Source organism: Podarcis raffonei, chromosome 7 (genome assembly GCF_027172205.1).
Source record: "Podarcis raffonei isolate rPodRaf1 chromosome 7, rPodRaf1.pri, whole genome shotgun sequence".
Classification (NCBI taxonomy): Eukaryota; Metazoa; Chordata; class Lepidosauria; order Squamata; family Lacertidae; genus Podarcis; species Podarcis raffonei.
In genome coordinates, this window is record NC_070608.1 from 35946 (window position 1) to 51543 (window position 15598).

Here is a 15598-nt window from a genome sequence, read left to right on the forward strand (position 1 = left end):
GTTTCCTAAAGAGCCTGGCCTCAGCCCCAAGCAGTAGAAGCCCCTGGGTTAGTCAGGGGGCTGGGAGCAAGGCAGTGGCATCTGGCTCAGCCTGGGCCTAAGACGACGGGGGGGGGGGGGCGGAGGTAACACCCAGATGCCAGTCTGACCCCATCCCATGAGATTGCAAAACACCTTGGGCACACTCAGTTTAGCTGAATTACTTGTACCTTGCTTTTCTATTAAAATAATAACCAAACAGCTAACAATTAAAAAGAAAATTCAGTGTAATGGAGGAGCAGTTGATTTCCTGTGGGAAGTTTGTGGTTCACTATTGGGGCATGTTTTTTTCCTGGACATTGTCCCTCTGCACACACTCAAGCAGTTCAGAATCCAGATGCACCAACACCCAGAAATGCTGCAGGCGGGGTGGGGTGGGGGTGGGGACAGCTCCAGCTGTTCAGCCTTAGAGCAGAAATCAAAATTATTGTATTTATTCCCCTCTACAGCAGATAACCAAGAAAGAGTCCTTTCTCATGGATTATTTTAAGATGTTTTTAAAAGACTCCTTTTATTAAAAACCCTTACAAGGATAAGTCCACAGGCTGTAGCCATGGGCACAGAGAGGAGAGTGCAGAAAGGAGTTGGCAGGTGGCCCAGGACCCCAAAGGCACACAGGGAGGAGGGTCAGGGGTCTCAGCCAGCACTTTCTCTGTCTCTGGTGGTTCCCAGAGTGGTTTTACACCCAGGGCGTGAAATGGGGAAGAGAAGCAGGTCTTAGTCAGGGGAGCAGAGACTGTGCTGCAGCAAGAGCACCCTGCTCAACTGTCCTGAGTGGCAGGGTAGGCGGTTGCCCGTCTTCCCTCCCTCCACCTTTCAGGCCCTGGGCAGTTGCAGGATTGGCTCTGCAGTTTGGGAGCAGGCTGAGCTGGGCTGGGAAGGTCAAAGCTGCTGGGTGTTGTGGTCTATTGCCTGCTGGCCAGTGTCTGATACAGGCAGACTCTGAAGAGCAGACTTGCAGATGGTCCCATAGGACTGGGAGTAACTGCCCAGGCAGGCCTTTGGGTCCCCAGCCATTCCCACGTTTGCTGTAGCCCGGAACATCTTCTTACTGGGCTTAAGAAATGAGCGAGCTTCCCTGCTGTGGACCTCGGAGCTCCCTGGATTCTGCAAAAGAGACAGGAGAGATGTGGGGGCACCGCAGATGGGAGCAGGAACACTTGGTGGGACGGGGAGCATCCCTCAACATACCATTTGGGACAACTGGAAAGGTCTGAGCTGAACCCGGCGGCTCCCAAGACTCAGCCCCTTTGCTTCCTGGCCAGTCTTGGACAGGAGAGCTGGAGCTGGCCAGACAGCTGCACCTTATAAGCAGCCCAGTCTCAGAGGAGTCAGCTGCAGCCACGGTCACGGCTGGAGTCCCAGACCTGTCAAACCGGTTGCTGCCTCCCTCCTCTGCCTTCCTGCCAGACCAGAGAAACCTAGTCCATCGCAACCCAGTCTCCCCACGTAGAGGCGCATAGTCTGCCTTCTTCAGCTCCTCACCCCTGCCTGCTTTGCACAAAGCTCTCCCAGCCTTAGAAGCCATCAAGAATCAACTTGCAGCCTTTCCCCAGATCCACCTGTAGCCCACCCTGACTGCCCACTCCACCTGCAGCCCACCTGGCTGGTTGAGCTCCTGGTCTAGTGGCTCCTTTCACACAAGGACCCCAAGCCAGGAACGAAGTGTTGGGAGGGCAGGAAAGAGGCTCCATTTCACTCACCAGGCCAGCAGCCGCCTTCCTGGGGGAGCCCTCCTTCCTCATCAGGTGGTGGTGAAGAGCCGCCTCCTGGGCTTGAGCACACAGTGAAAGGGGCCTGGGGAAGGAGGCTGCCTGGCCTCTCCCCACCTCCAGGCCTTTGGGCACCTGCTGAAGCAAAGCAAAGCGGAGTCTGAACCCTGCCTGACTCAAGAGTAGAGAAGGGGGAAGCAAAGCAGCTGCAGCAACTGGGAGGAGATTTCCCACAACAACGGCCATCACTGAGAAAGGATCAAGCTGCCCCTCGCCACCCATACACCCTCCTGCCTCAAGGCAGAGATGCTTCATGACCCCCATGCTGCAGGTGGGGCCGTGTGCTGGGGCAGAAGGGGATGGAGCAGAAGGGCTTTGGAGAAGCGGCTTGGCATTTAGGAGGCAGTGAGCCCAAGAGGCGGAGACCTCATTGCATCTCCCTTGCCTCCCTAGCGTGGTAGGGGTGGGGTGGGGGAGAGAGGGAGGCAGGTGGGCTCATTCTGCAGCAGCTGGAGCGTCAGTGTTGCTGGAGAGCTGCTTTGTGCGTGGCTCCTGCAGCTGGCCAGCTGGCCGCCTGCTCTGAAGGGGCTGCGCACTGGAAGAAGAGGAAGATAACAACCAAGTTACTCACACCATGGATAGTCTGAGGAGCTGCTGCAGGGGGTGGGCTGCTGGCTGGTACGGCGAGCGCCTGCTTCCCCACTTTCTGGCTGAGGGCAGCAGCCGGCTGCTGCAGGAGTGGTGCAGAGCGATTCCTGGCCATGTTGCTGGGAGCCAGGCTATGTGCTGAAATGAGAGAGCCTGAATCACAACACTCAGGAAGGAAAAGGCCACAGAGAAGGCTCAGTGCCCCAGGCAGACTGGAATGATCCACCGGGGACTGGGGAGGCTCCTCTCTTGGTTCTCCATTGGGCACCACCTATGCTATTTTGGCAAAGCATGATGGCATCCAAGCAAATTATTCTGAGCAAGCCTGAACAAAGGTCCTTCCTGGACTGGCAGAGGAAAGATGGGGTGTCTTGGTGGTCAGCAGGAACCCCAAGATCTTTGTAAGGCAGATCAGGCAACCCAGAAAGCCAAGCCAGTGGGGAAATCCCTATAGCATTATTTCACTTTTAAAATTTGCACTCTGCTAACATACACACAATTGAATTATTACACTAAACAGAATAAAAGGACAAGATAAAGCCTGCCAATAAACTCATCACAGCCTGTCCTGCCAGAACGCCCACCCCGAGCTTCTCCTGGCACTAGAGATGCCCAGACAGGACAAGGGCAAGGCTTCCTGAGGTGCAGGTGTTCTTTTTGCACACCCCCCCAGGCACCCCCTGCTCCTGGTCTCCTCCTTCCAGTGAGCCTTTCCTGTCCTAGAAGGCAAGCCAATTCTGTCAGTTTGCATTTCTTAGTGCAGAAAGTATTGATCTCATTTGTAAAGATCTTTCCTTTTTTGTATTCTGATTAATTCTAGAAGCTACTAGAAGCTTCTCTGTGTGTGAGAAGAAGAGGCAGAAGGGTTAATGATTGTTTGGGTTATACCTTCAGAGAAGCTGAGTACAGCTGCTTTGAATTAGTTCTCTTCCAATTAAGGTCATGCTGACTATAAATATAGGCCAGAAGGGTTTTACTCTTCTTTTCTCTTCTCTCTCTCTTCTTTCTGGTGTGGTGTTTCTGTTTCTGTACATAGGATGCTTAGTGCTAAGGTTTAGTCTTATTATGAGCTAAGTTTATAAATGCTGCAACTGGATTTTGCATGGACTGAGCCAATCCTGATTGTATTGGATTTGATAACCATTACGCTACATTTGCCTTCAGCACAAGGAAAGCCCTGCTGAATGAAGTACTAGTGCCTCTGGTCTATTTTGGGCAACTCTGCAACGTGTTTAAGGTTTTCCTCCACAAGTATGACACACGTATGACAACGTATGACAAATTCCTCCCTCAATAGCCTTTGACTAGTGGGAGTCCTGGGACACCGCTCAGCTGCCCTCCTCTATTTCCTGGCCGCACAGAAACCCTGCGGCTGGAGGCTTTTCAAGCACAACCTCGTGGTGGAAGCTGGCTGGGGACGGCTGGAGCCCCACAGTCCTCCACCTCTCCACCCGCCTCTCTCAGGGATCTCACAAGAGGCTGGCCAGCCTCACAAGTCGGAGGAAGGTGCTCTGGGGCACTGTGTCCTTCCCATTCACCCCAGCCAAAGGCACAGTTGCAAGGGGACACCTACCGTGGCTGGTCATGTGGCTGGCGGGACTGCACAGGGGGTGTGTGATCCCTGGCCTGAGGCGGCCAAGGCTCCTGGTCTCCTTTGCCCTTTGCTGGGAAGCTTCACAAGGTGCCAACAACTGGGGGGAGCCCCTTGATGGGAGGGGCGGTGACACCCCTTGTGCCTCACAGCGTGTTTTGGGAGGGGGACTGGGCTGGAGGTTCTCATTTTGGGGCTGCTGATGCTTCTGAGGGTGGCGGTTCCTGGCCTTCCTTTCCAAGATCATCTGCAAAGAAGATCTGATCAGGTTTCAAATCACCAGTATGGCAAGAGCAGTTAAGAATTTTCTTTTGCTGGATGGCAGGTACAGAAATGCATTGGCAGTGGAAATACTTAAGGAGAGGACAGGCAACCATTCCACTGAGCAGAGAGGGGACAGCCTAGATGACCTGGATTTCTCCCAACTCATGTGATGCTAGGAATATTGAGCAGAAGAAACTTGTGGCAGGAAAAGACCAGTTCAAGCAGGTTTAAGCAAGAGGAAGAAAAGGTCTGGTGCATGCTTCACCTCAGCTGCAAAGGTCCAGGAAGAAGACAGGTGATGGGGCCTGTCAGGGTAGGCAGCTAGATGGGCCAAAGTGCCCTAGGCTCATTTCCACCCCCTGACCTGCTGGGGCTAAGCACAGAGGCGGACCTGCAGGAGGCCTTCTCAGTGGCTGCCCCTCAACCCTTGGAACAACTCCTTTCTGCTGGAGACTCAGCAGAGGCTGCACATGCCAGAAAAGCCATGCACAATGTTGGCATGCACCGTAGTTACCCACCCAAGTCCCTTTGGAGGATGCCGTGGTGACCACAGGTCAAGGGAGCCAGCAGCCCATTCAGTCTTGGGGGTGCACGAGGAGTCTTACCTCATAGAGCTTATTGCGATACTCAGCCACAGAGAGCTGCACGTCATCATCCAGGGGGAGGACCACACTGTAGTCAAGAGCAGGCTCTTTGCTGGGGCAGTGGAACCTGCCAAGAGCACATGGAGTGAGACAAGATCCTTCGGCTGGCACCAAGGACAGATGCTGGCCCTTAGCCAAGCACCAGGATCTGACCAGCTGGTCCATGGGCTGCAACTTGCCCAAGCATGTCTGTCTGACCCTTCAGAAGATGGGCAACCCCCCACCCAGCACAGGCCAAGATGCCTCCACTGCAACCCAGTCCTCAAGACACTCACCGTCGCACGTAGGGGTGCTCCAATGCCTGTTCCGCTGTCAGTCGCTTCTCAGGGTTGAATACCAGGAGCCGTTTCAGAAGGTCCAGGGCTTGGGTGGGGGTGGAGGTAGGCAGAAGCTCCTCAAAAGCCACCTGTGGCCTGCAGTTGGAGAAAAGGCACAGCTCCCCACCTGCAAGCCACAGACAGACCACCCCACCCAGCCCTGGAGGGCATGTTCTCAGCAGGACCGTGAGCAACTGGCTGCTCAAGCCCCCCCCCCCAATGGGAGGGAAGGACAAGACACTCACTGGCAGCTCAGTCGGCCGATAATGGAGGCTCTGTAGTCGGAGTGGAAGGCGGCCACATCTGCAACAGCAAGGCAGTCAGTCAACCTCACCAGGACAGGAGGCAGGCGCTTCAGCCAGGGAAGTGCCGCTCACCTGTCCTCTGCTCTCTCTCTCCCTCCTTCCCAGCGGAACACCACACACAGTGCAGCAGCAGGAGGGCAGGGCTGCAGAGGTGGGCCCTGGGAGGCAACCAGCCCCTCAGGACTGGGCCAATGACACAGATGTTGTAAAATTAGCCTCACCAATTCATGGAATGACCACAGATGTTCCTGCATATGATCTCAGTGACTGAGCTGGGTTCTAAGGGTTCAGGCGATGCCTGAGGCACCCTGGACCCAAGTACTTCAGGGACCTTGAATCCCTGGGTAGCAGATGGGCAGCCCGTGCAGCTCTTTTAACAAGGGTGTCACATGCTCTCAACCAGATCTCCCCATCAGCAGTCTAGCCATTACATTTTGCACCAGCAGCCCCAAAGGCAGTCCCACATGGAGCTGAGTTCTTTTGGTGCTGGCTTAAAAGTATAGCTCTGTAGCTGCAGCCGGAAAGGGGGCTGGGCACCTTTTCACTCCTTTGCCACACTCTCTGCAGCACCCACAGAACTTCCAAAGGTCCCCCTTTCCTTGAGCTGGCTCTCCTCCTCCGCAAAACCTTCTCACCTTCTGGGGAGGGAGCAGGAACAACACGCAGAATCTGCTCTAGTTGGTTGACTGTGGATGTGCCAGGGAAGAGAGGCTTCCCCAGGAGCATCTCGCCCAAGATGCAGCCCAGGCTCCACATGTCCACACCCTTCGTGTAGCTGCAAGCAAGGAAGAAGACATCCATGTTGGGCCTCAAGAGTCAGACATCCAAGGGCTCCTGGTGCCCTGAAGAGGTGCTTGATTCTTCCTTCCACATCACTCCTATTCCCTGGTGTTTGTGTACTGGCAAAAGTTGCTCACTTCAGGCCCCCACCAAACAAGGGATACTTTGGGGCTGGATCTGGACCTGCCAGTGTCCCTTGGGACTGGCACCCCAATGCCACTAGTGCCCCCAGAGGAAGAAATGTATTTCATTGTTTTTCTAGACCACCTTTCATCAGGGCAAAGCACAAAAGATCATGAAGCAACATATAAAATCAAAAGCAGTAAAACTGTTCAAGAATTAAAGCAGTTCAGCTACACTTTAATTGTAATGTTCCTTCCACAGTCCTCACCCCAAAGCTGGTGTGAAGAAGAGCATTTTCATTCACCTTCTGACAGATGGGAGGTGGGGGGGGGGTCACCATCTCCATGAGGGAGGGAGTTCCTCTGGTCAGGGCACTGCAGAGAAGGCCTGGTCCACCACCACTGGGCACCAAGCCACGCCCATTGACGGGACATCTGAATGGCCTGCCCCACCAACTGCAAGGCCTGGCAGGGCAAATGTGAGAACAGACTGACTTCTAGGGACTTGGGTCCTCTTGCTTTGGGACTAACACACTCATGTGGAGCCAACAGCAAGCAGGCAGCCAGCTCAGCTCCCCAAGGGGAGGTGCCATGGCTCTGGATTGGCATGCCACCTGCAAAGCCAGCAACAGCACATTGCACCCAGCATGACAAGAGTCCGGCTGAGGGGTCACCAGAGCGTGGCAAAGGCAGCTCAACCCAGGAGGAGCAACAGTGGCAAATCCAGACCAAGGCGGACTGCCAAGCCACCACGCTGCTACTTCAGGAGTGGGCAGCTCCATTGAGAACAGGCTGGCTCCCCAACTCCCTGACACAGGACCCCCCACTCCCATTGCCTTGCCAAGATTCAGCTTCTATCTGTTGGCCCTCAGCCAGCCTGCCTGCCTATCGCTGCCTCCAGGCATCAGCCCAGTCCCTGCACAGCCTCACCTGTCTCAAAGGCGAGGAAGTGAGGATGGGAGGCTGTGAATAGCAGCCACAGACTCAAGCTCCTCAGCCTCTCCGAGGCTCCTGAGGCACCCTCCTTACCTGTGAGAGGAAAGCAGAATCTCAGGGGCCCGGTACCAGCGAGTAGCAACATACTCCGTCAGGGCAGGGCTGTCGTGATCCTGGTGGATCTGACACAGGGAACGGGCCAGTCCAAAGTCACACAACTTGACAAAGCAGTCTGCATCCAGCAGGATGTTTGAAGGCTGCATGTGGAAAAGGTATCAGGGGAGTGAAAGAACACAAGAATCAGCCATCCTGTCTGTGTGGTGGTTAGAGTCCTAGGTTACAAGCAGGGATACCCAAGTTCAATGCCTGCTTGCCCAGGGAATGCACTGGGTGATCCAGAGCCAGTTACTCTCTCTCAAACCAACCTACGTCACAGGCAAAGAAAGAACCAAGTATGAATCCTGAGCTGTTTGGAAGGAGGTGTAATAATGTAATAAAAGAGAAAATGGAACGAGGGAGACCCCCCTTTAATTCAACGTATGGCTGGAGCCCAAGTCCTCCCCACACATGTACCTTCTGGTCCCTATGAATGACGTTTCCGGAGTGGATGAATTTGGTGGCTTTTAACAGCTGATACAGGATGTAACACTTATGAATATCTTTCAGTAAATTTCCCTTCTTGATCACCGCATGCAAGTCGGTCTCTGAAACGGGGAACAGCAGAGAAGCAGTGGGTGCCTGGCACTGCCTTGACCATTCAGCCCAAGACCACAAACCCTGGCCCTTCTGCTAGACTGCCTCCAAACCCAGGCCTGCAAGGACTACCCCAAAAGTTTCAGCTAAGAGGGTCACAAATATCTCAGAGCTTAACCCAGGACTCTGAATGACAACCTGTGAGCAGATTTAACAGCAAAATGGAGTTGGGTGTCATCAGTGTAGTGATGACCCTGTGCCCCAACTTCCAACGCCTTCATGAAGATGTTAAATAGCATTGGGGATAAAATAGGGCCCTGTGGCACTGCACAGCTAAGGTGTTGGGAGGTATATACACAATGTCCCAAGGCGGCTCTCCTAGACTAGCCATGCAGGTAGGAGTAGAACCACTGTAAAGCAGTGCCTCCAGCTCTCAATCCAGGGAGGAATGCCAGGAGGTATTGCGGTCAATGGCATCAAAGGCCACTGAGAGATCCAACAGTGGCAACAGGGCCACACTCCCCCTGCTTCCCCCTTGTGAGAGGTCATCCATTAGGACCCCCTGTAAACCATCCACGGGTCTCCCCCCACCCCAGGTATAACTTATGGATAGCCAGTAACAGGATGTTTATGCCCCCTAACCATGTTTACTCCAACACCCCCACCATGCTGCTACTATACTTGCACCAGACATAGCTGTTTCCTAGCTATTCATGTGTGTAGCAAAGAGCCACTGATTGAAGGGCTCACCAGAGCGACAGCTCCCCTCAGCATGCGAGACTGAGTTGCACACACAGACACTTAGCACAGACTCTGCAGTGCCTGTTTCCTGCTTGGCAGGGGGTTGGACTCGATGGCCCTTGTGGTCTCTTCCAACTCTATGATTCTATGATTCCTTTTGGCATCTCCCCCTTTGGCCTTGGTGGCCTGTTTGTTTACAAGCCTGTGGGCCAGCTGCTTTCAGCCTTCTCCACTTCCCTGCCTTGGTAGCATTTACCCTGCACTCAAAATGCTCAACGTGCACTTTCACTCTGGCTTCCTGCTCCTCATTGTCAAGGTCCTCTCCACAAGAAGGAAGCCTAAGTTACAGTCAGGAAAAACTCACCCATAGACTCAAAAACCAGGTAGATGTCCTTGTCATTCTGAGCTCGAATGACGTTCAAGAGTCTGATGATGTTTGGATGCTCTCCAAATTCCTGCAGGAAGAAAGACCTGCCCATCAATGGCGGCTGCTCTTGAGGACTCTTCACAGAGCTTGCTGGCAGAGTCCAACATACTCTAAACAGAAAACCACCACTGGGACTGTGGGTTGAGTCGCTGTTTGCATGCAGGAAGACTCATCTGGCGGCTGCAGAGAAAGAGCCTGGCACTGACTCACTGGTGTTCCCATGATAAGATGCCCTCCTCAAGTCTTGGTTACTCTTCTGCAGCAAGATGGTTTTCTAACTCCAACTTTGGTGTAATAAATATTCTGCCAAAGCGAATATGCTTGACAATTGTAATGTGGTCTTCCCCAACCTGGTGCCCTCCAGATGTTGTTGAACTCCAGCTCCCATAGCAGCCAGCCTGGGCAATGATCAGGGATGATGAAAGGAGTTGGGAAAAGCTACAACAGAGGGTGTTTCAGACACCTTTCTGAGAATACTGTGTCCAATTCTGGGCACCACAATTTAAGAAGGATGTTGACAAGCTGGAATATGTGCAGAGGAGGGCAGCCAAGATGCTCAAGGATCTAGAAGCCAAGCCTTATAAGGAACGGTTGAAGGAGCTTGGTATGTTTAACCTGGAAAGAGGACACTGAGAAGGGATGCGATAGCCATCTTCAAATATCTTAAGGGCTGTCACATGGAAGAGGGAGCATGCTTGTTTTCTCCTGCTCTGGAGGGTAGGACTCAAACCAATGGCTTCAAGTTACAAGAAAGGAGATTCCGACTAAACATTTGGAAATACTTTCTGACAGTAAGCTTCTCAGCAGTGGAACAGACTCCCATAAGAGGTTGTGGACTCTGCTTCCTTGGAAGTTCCTAAACAGAGGTTGGATGACCACCTGTCATGGATGCTTTAGGTGAGGTTCCTGCATTGCAGGGGGTTGGACTAGATGACCCTTGGGTCCCTTCCAACTCTAAGATTCTATGATTGTATATTGCTTTAATTACCACTCAAGTCAATCATGTACTTGTTTAACGTGAAAGTTAGTTCAAAAGCATAAAAAGCATGGTAATACAGATACCAAATTATCAGTAGGGGCAGCAAATTTGTATATGCTTGTCACTGCCCCCAAGCAGCTTTTTCAGCAGCTACTGCAAAGGCATCAGTACACAGACTGAATGCAGCCATGTGGCTTCTTAGAACCAAATTCTCTCTCTCCCAATTGTCAGTTATTCGGCACAACTGAAGGGACGTGTGCCCTGGCGTTATTCATTGCTGTGTGGATATGTAAGAGAGGAAGGGGAGAAGAAAAATCAAAAGAAAAGTGGGGAGGGGGAATGTGATATATATATGGATGTCACCGCCCACTTCCCCAAAAGGGAAGGTTAAGAGCCTGAGCTAAGAGACGAAGCAGCTGCTTTGCATTCTCAAGAGTTCAATCCCCAGCACCTCCAGTTAAAAGGGTGTTAGAGGGCTAGGCTGGAAAAGATGTCTGCCTTGGACCTTAGCTAGTCACTACCGGCCAGAAGAGGCACTACTGGGTTCAGCGGTTCTCAACCTGTGGGTCCCCCGATGTTGTTGGACTACAAGGCCAGAGCTCAGGGCGGCTAACACCAGTAAAATTACAATAAAAACTTAATGGGGGGAGGGGAACACACCAATTTAAAATACGGGTTAAAATGCAATTTAAAATGCAGCCTCATTTAAAAGTAGCCCATAGATGAAAACCATAAGGGGAGGGGAAAACATAAGGATCAGACAGTCCAAAGGCCAGGCGGAACAGCTCTGTCTTGCAGGCCCTGCGGAAAGATGTCAAGTCCCGCAGGGCCCTAGTCTCTTGTGACAGAGCGTTCCACCAAGTCGGGGCCAGTACTGAAAAGGCCCTGGCCCTAGTTGAGACCAGTCTAACTACCTTGCAACTTGGGACCTCCAAAATGTTGTCATTTGTGGACCTTAAGGTCCTCCACAGGGCATACCAGGAGAGGCAGTCCCGTAGGTACATGGGTCCTAGGCCGCATAGGGCTTTAAAGGTCAAAACCAGCACCTGAAACCTGACCCTGTACTCCATCGGGAGCCAGTGCATAAGGAGCCTCGTTGCGGCATTCTGTACCTGCTGGAGTTTCTGGGTCAGCTTCAAGGGCAGCGTAGAGCGAGTTACAATAATCAATAATCACTGCATGCAAAAACCTGGGCCTCATATTTACCCTGGGATCCCAACCACCTTTGCCCAGGACACTGCACTCAGCTCTACAGCTACAAATATAACGTTTGAAGTGTGTTTAAGGTGCATTATACAAATGTGACACTAGATGGCGATTGTGAGCTTATGGCAAATTCAATATATTCTTCTCCTTCTTTGGAGGTCTTTAAGCAGAGGCTTGACAACCATATGTCAGGAGTGCTCTGATGGTGTTTCCTGCTTGGCAGGGGGTTGGACTCGATGGCCCTTGTGGTCTCTTCCAACTCTATGATTCTATGATTCTATCCCTGAGCTCTGGCCTTGCTAGCTAGGGGTGATGGGACCCACAGGTTGAGAAAGGCTGGTTTAGATGAACAAACGTCCTGACTCAGCAGAAAGCAGCTTCATATTCTCACCAGTAAAAAAGTAGCCACTCAAGTCGAAGCATCAGAATCCCACTTGTTCCCTCCCACCTGGGGCATGAAGCCAAACTAATATGTAAGAAGGAGTCCATGGAGGACCCCACAATTGCTTAATCTTGACTCCCTAAGGTTCAGGTCGGGGTCACAAGCAAGAAACGTGAGCCAGGAGATAGAAGCAAAACAGCAGCCAGTAGGCCTGATCTTTATTGTTGCAACAAGACTTCCCACTAATACAAAGATGAAGCAGCCAGAAGCCTCAATCAATGGGTTACATCAGTATTTCAATGTTTTCCAAAGTTTCCCATAATAAATCTTAGGATGCACATCAAATCATCATAGATATGTCACATAAAAGGTGTAGTCTTGGGTAGAACCTGAGATCCAGGCATGCCCGTCACTCAAATACAGCCTTTCACACTCACTCCACCACAGTACAAAGGAAACTATTTACAGTTCCCTGGTCCCTGGGTCAAGTCAAATACACCCCTTGTCTTCATCCCACTATGGGGTGGGTAGGTACTGTGATTGAGATGGCTATCTGTCTGACGCTCTTGGGGCAGGATATCACCAGTCATCTCATTTGCAAGGCCCTGCAGACATGACTGTACATCTCAGGGATTATGGTGGGCTCACTCACTCCTCCCCTTATACCTCACTTCCCTGGGTCCTAAATGCTATTCGAACCGAGAAGATTGTTACAACAAGTGATTTCTTATGAATTTCTAAAGTTTTCCCATTGAGCCAGTACATAGATACATTTATCAGTGAAATGCGGCATTTGGTATTGACACTTTCTCTGTTTCCCTTTGTTGGATACCTGGGGCTCAGCCGGGAGTCGCGGGCTCCTTCTGCAAACTGAGCTGAGCTCCCCTTGCAGATGCAATGCCTTTGCAGATATGTTGCTGTTATTTTCTCTTGACACTAGAGAACTTGGTTTGACAGGTGAAAGGCAGGGAAATATCTCTGTGGTACCTGTGTGAGTGAAAATTTGTGTAGCGGAGACTCTTTGTCTCTGGTGTGGAGAGGCAGGGCTCATGGGGGGTGTCTCTCATCCCCCTTCCAATTTCCCAGTAACAAATACATGTGTAGCCACAGAAATCCAGTGTTGCCCCCAGTGACACGCAGACAAAAGGGCATTCTGGGAGAAGCAGAAGCGCGGGCCAAAAGACAAGAGACAGTCATTGCTTACCTGAAGGAACATAATCTCCCGGAAGGTTCTCTGAAAAGAAACACATACCATTGGCTGAGGACGGAGTAGCTTCTCAGGGTCCCAGTAAAGTCATGCAATAAGCACATCAACGTTCCACAATGCCCCACATGTTCTATGCCCTGCAGCCATATTTGCCAAGCTGGGGATTATTATTATCACTTAGTAATAATAACCACGATTCTATATACAATAGTAACTGCAAGAATAATAATATATTATTATTTATTTGAGCCTTTGGATTGTTAAAAAGAGCTCTAAAACGCTGCTGCAGCAGCTGTTCTTCTCATCCCTCCTCGACTCCCTCTGGTCACTTTCGCTCAGAGGGTGGTTTGCTTCCCAGGCAAAAATACACGACTCTCCCAGCCCGAATAAAGTGCTTGAAGGCTGCGGAAGCCACACATAACAGGGACCTGCCTGGAGCGACACCTGCATCTGGCCGCCTCAGAGCCTCAGGCGCCCCTGCCCTTAAGCTCCTTCCGATCTCTATGGCGATAAGTCTCTCCCTCTCCCTTTCTCTCTCTCACAGCATCCGGAAGGGACCCGGAGGGGTCATCTAGTCGAGCCCCTGCTGCGCCTCCATCAATTGTGGGCGTCTCCCGGGGGGGGGGCTTCACCTGAGCGTCAGTCCGGTTCCGGAAGGCGTCGAAGATTTTCTTGACGGCCACGACGGCGCCCGTCTTGCGATCGACGGCCTTCCAGACGATCCCGTAGGCCTGCGGGGGGGAGCGGGGGGGTCAGAGGCGTGGCCAAAGGGGGCAGAGCCCCCTCAAGTTAATCAATAGGAAGACGGGGGCCTCTGAACTCCTGGCTCCGCCCGCGCTGAGAAGGGGGGGTTAGGGGGGCTTGTCCTCCAGGCCGCGACCCCCCCGCCCGCCGCGACCCCCCCCCCGCCCCACGCACCCCCTTGCCGAGGCGCCGCTTGATCTCGTAGCGCCGCGCCACCTGCTCCTCCACTTCGGCGGCTGCGCTCATTTTCGCCCGGCGGCCCGTTGGCTGCGGCTGCCATGGAAACGCCGAGGCGGGAGAGCGCGTGCGCGGGACGCAGCGTCCTTCCCCGCCCCCTCGCCCTCTGACCCCTCGCGGGCGCCAATCGTCGAGAGAGCCTCTCAAGGGCGCTTCGCGCGTGCGCTGTAGACGTGGCGAGACGCCCGCTCTCGCCCCGCCCCCCTGACGCTGCTCATCAGCCGCGCTGGCATCCTCTTGTCCGGGTCTCTTCCCTACTCTAGTCTCGACTTGCCGGCTGAGCGTCTGCTCTTGTGCTTGTGAACACCACTCCCCCCCCCCCGCCAGCATTCTGCGGAGACCTGTACAGAGTGGGGTAAAGGTAAGGGACGCGGGTGGCGCTGTGGGCTAAACCACTGAGCCTCTTGGGCTTGCCCAGCAGGGTTCAAATCCCCGGGACGGGGCGAGCTCCCATTGCTTGGTCCCTGCTCCTGCCAACCTAGCAGTTCAAAAGCACGTCAAAGTGCAAGTAGATAAACAGGTACCGCTCCGGCGGGAAGGTAAATGGCGTTTCCGTGCGCTGCTCTGGTTCGCCAGAAGCAGCTAAGTCATGCTGGCCACATGACCCGGAAGCTGTACGCCGGCTCCCTCGGCCAATAAAGTGAGATGAGCGCCGCAACCCCAGAGTCAGCCACGACTGGACCTAATGGTCAGGGGTCCCTTTACCTTTTAAAGGACCCCTGGGCGGTTAAGTCCATTTGAATTCGACTGTGGGGTGCAGAGCTCATCTCCACTGTCAGGCTTATGGAACTGGCATTTGTCCGCAGAGACTTCCAGGTCAAGGGGCCAGCAGGACTGAAGCGCTTCTGGCACAATGGGACACCACTGCAGTGCCTGTCTCCTGGCGCTGGGATGCTTTGGAGCTGCTAGGTTGGCAGGAGCTGGGACAAAGCAACAGGATTCAAACTGATGACCTTCCAGCGCCAATAGCGTCCCATACAGAATAGTCTGCAGCTGGGTCAGGCTAAAGGAGGCCCATCTAGTCCAGCATGCTGTTCTCACAGTAGCCACAGGCGCCCATAATCAGAAACCCGCAAGCATGACCAAGCGCAAGAGAATCTGTCCCCTCTTGCAGTTTCCAGCAACTGGGACTCCGAAGCCTCACTGTCTGTGACCTGCTTGCCTTTCACCTTCTGATATTTGAGAAGTTTCCTCTTCTGAAGTAAAGTCTCTTTGGACTTCCTTGCCAGTTGTCTAAGTAAATACTTGTTGAATTGGATGGCACTGTGGCTGGTTTTGAATCCCCCAACTGCTTCTCACCCCAGTCCCAGGCACCACTTAAGCCCCAGGGCAATGTCCTTGAGGAGGGCTGGAAATTTTGCCATGAGCAGAACACACATTTGCCACAACTCTTCTTCCACTGGCATCTCCTTAGAAGTCAGGGTGAGGCTAGCCAAGGTCTCAGAGGAGCTTACTTGCAGCTTGGATGCGGTGGTGGGGTGGGCAGTCATGAGTGAAAAGCTCATTTGTTCAGGATGGCTCTCAGTGGCTCTCACTGGAGTGCCAGAGAAACATGCACTAGGTGGCCTTTGCAGGTGGAGACCCTTTCCCAGCAATGCAGCCTCCCACCCTCCCATTTACCTAG

The 15598-nt window shown here is 53.0% G+C and overlaps 1 protein-coding gene across 8 annotated transcripts; it reads right to left on the reverse strand.

Moving 5' to 3' along the window:
* Window positions 1-520: 520 nt before the first annotated feature.
* MAPK15 (mitogen-activated protein kinase 15) lies at window positions 521-14067 on the reverse strand. 8 transcript variants are annotated; one of them, XM_053394960.1, is made up of 14 exons: window positions 13912-14065; window positions 13626-13724; window positions 12991-13020; window positions 9157-9247; window positions 7932-8062; window positions 7452-7615; window positions 6156-6295; window positions 5461-5518; window positions 5174-5311; window positions 4860-4965; window positions 3973-4237; window positions 2383-2552; window positions 1743-1886; window positions 521-1146 (listed from the first exon to the last, which is right to left on the reverse strand). In XM_053394960.1, exons 1-14 carry the CDS (start codon window positions 13981-13983, stop codon window positions 922-924), a joined length of 1833 nt encoding a protein of 610 aa, XP_053250935.1. In that variant the 5' UTR covers window positions 13984-14065; the 3' UTR covers window positions 521-921. The 8 variants fall into 8 exon arrangements, with proteins under 8 accessions (XP_053250935.1, XP_053250934.1, XP_053250937.1 ...); XM_053394959.1 differs by having other exon boundaries at window positions 1743-1889; XM_053394962.1 differs by having other exon boundaries at window positions 2383-2537; window positions 13912-14063.
* Between the last annotated feature and the right edge of the window lie 1531 nt (window positions 14068-15598).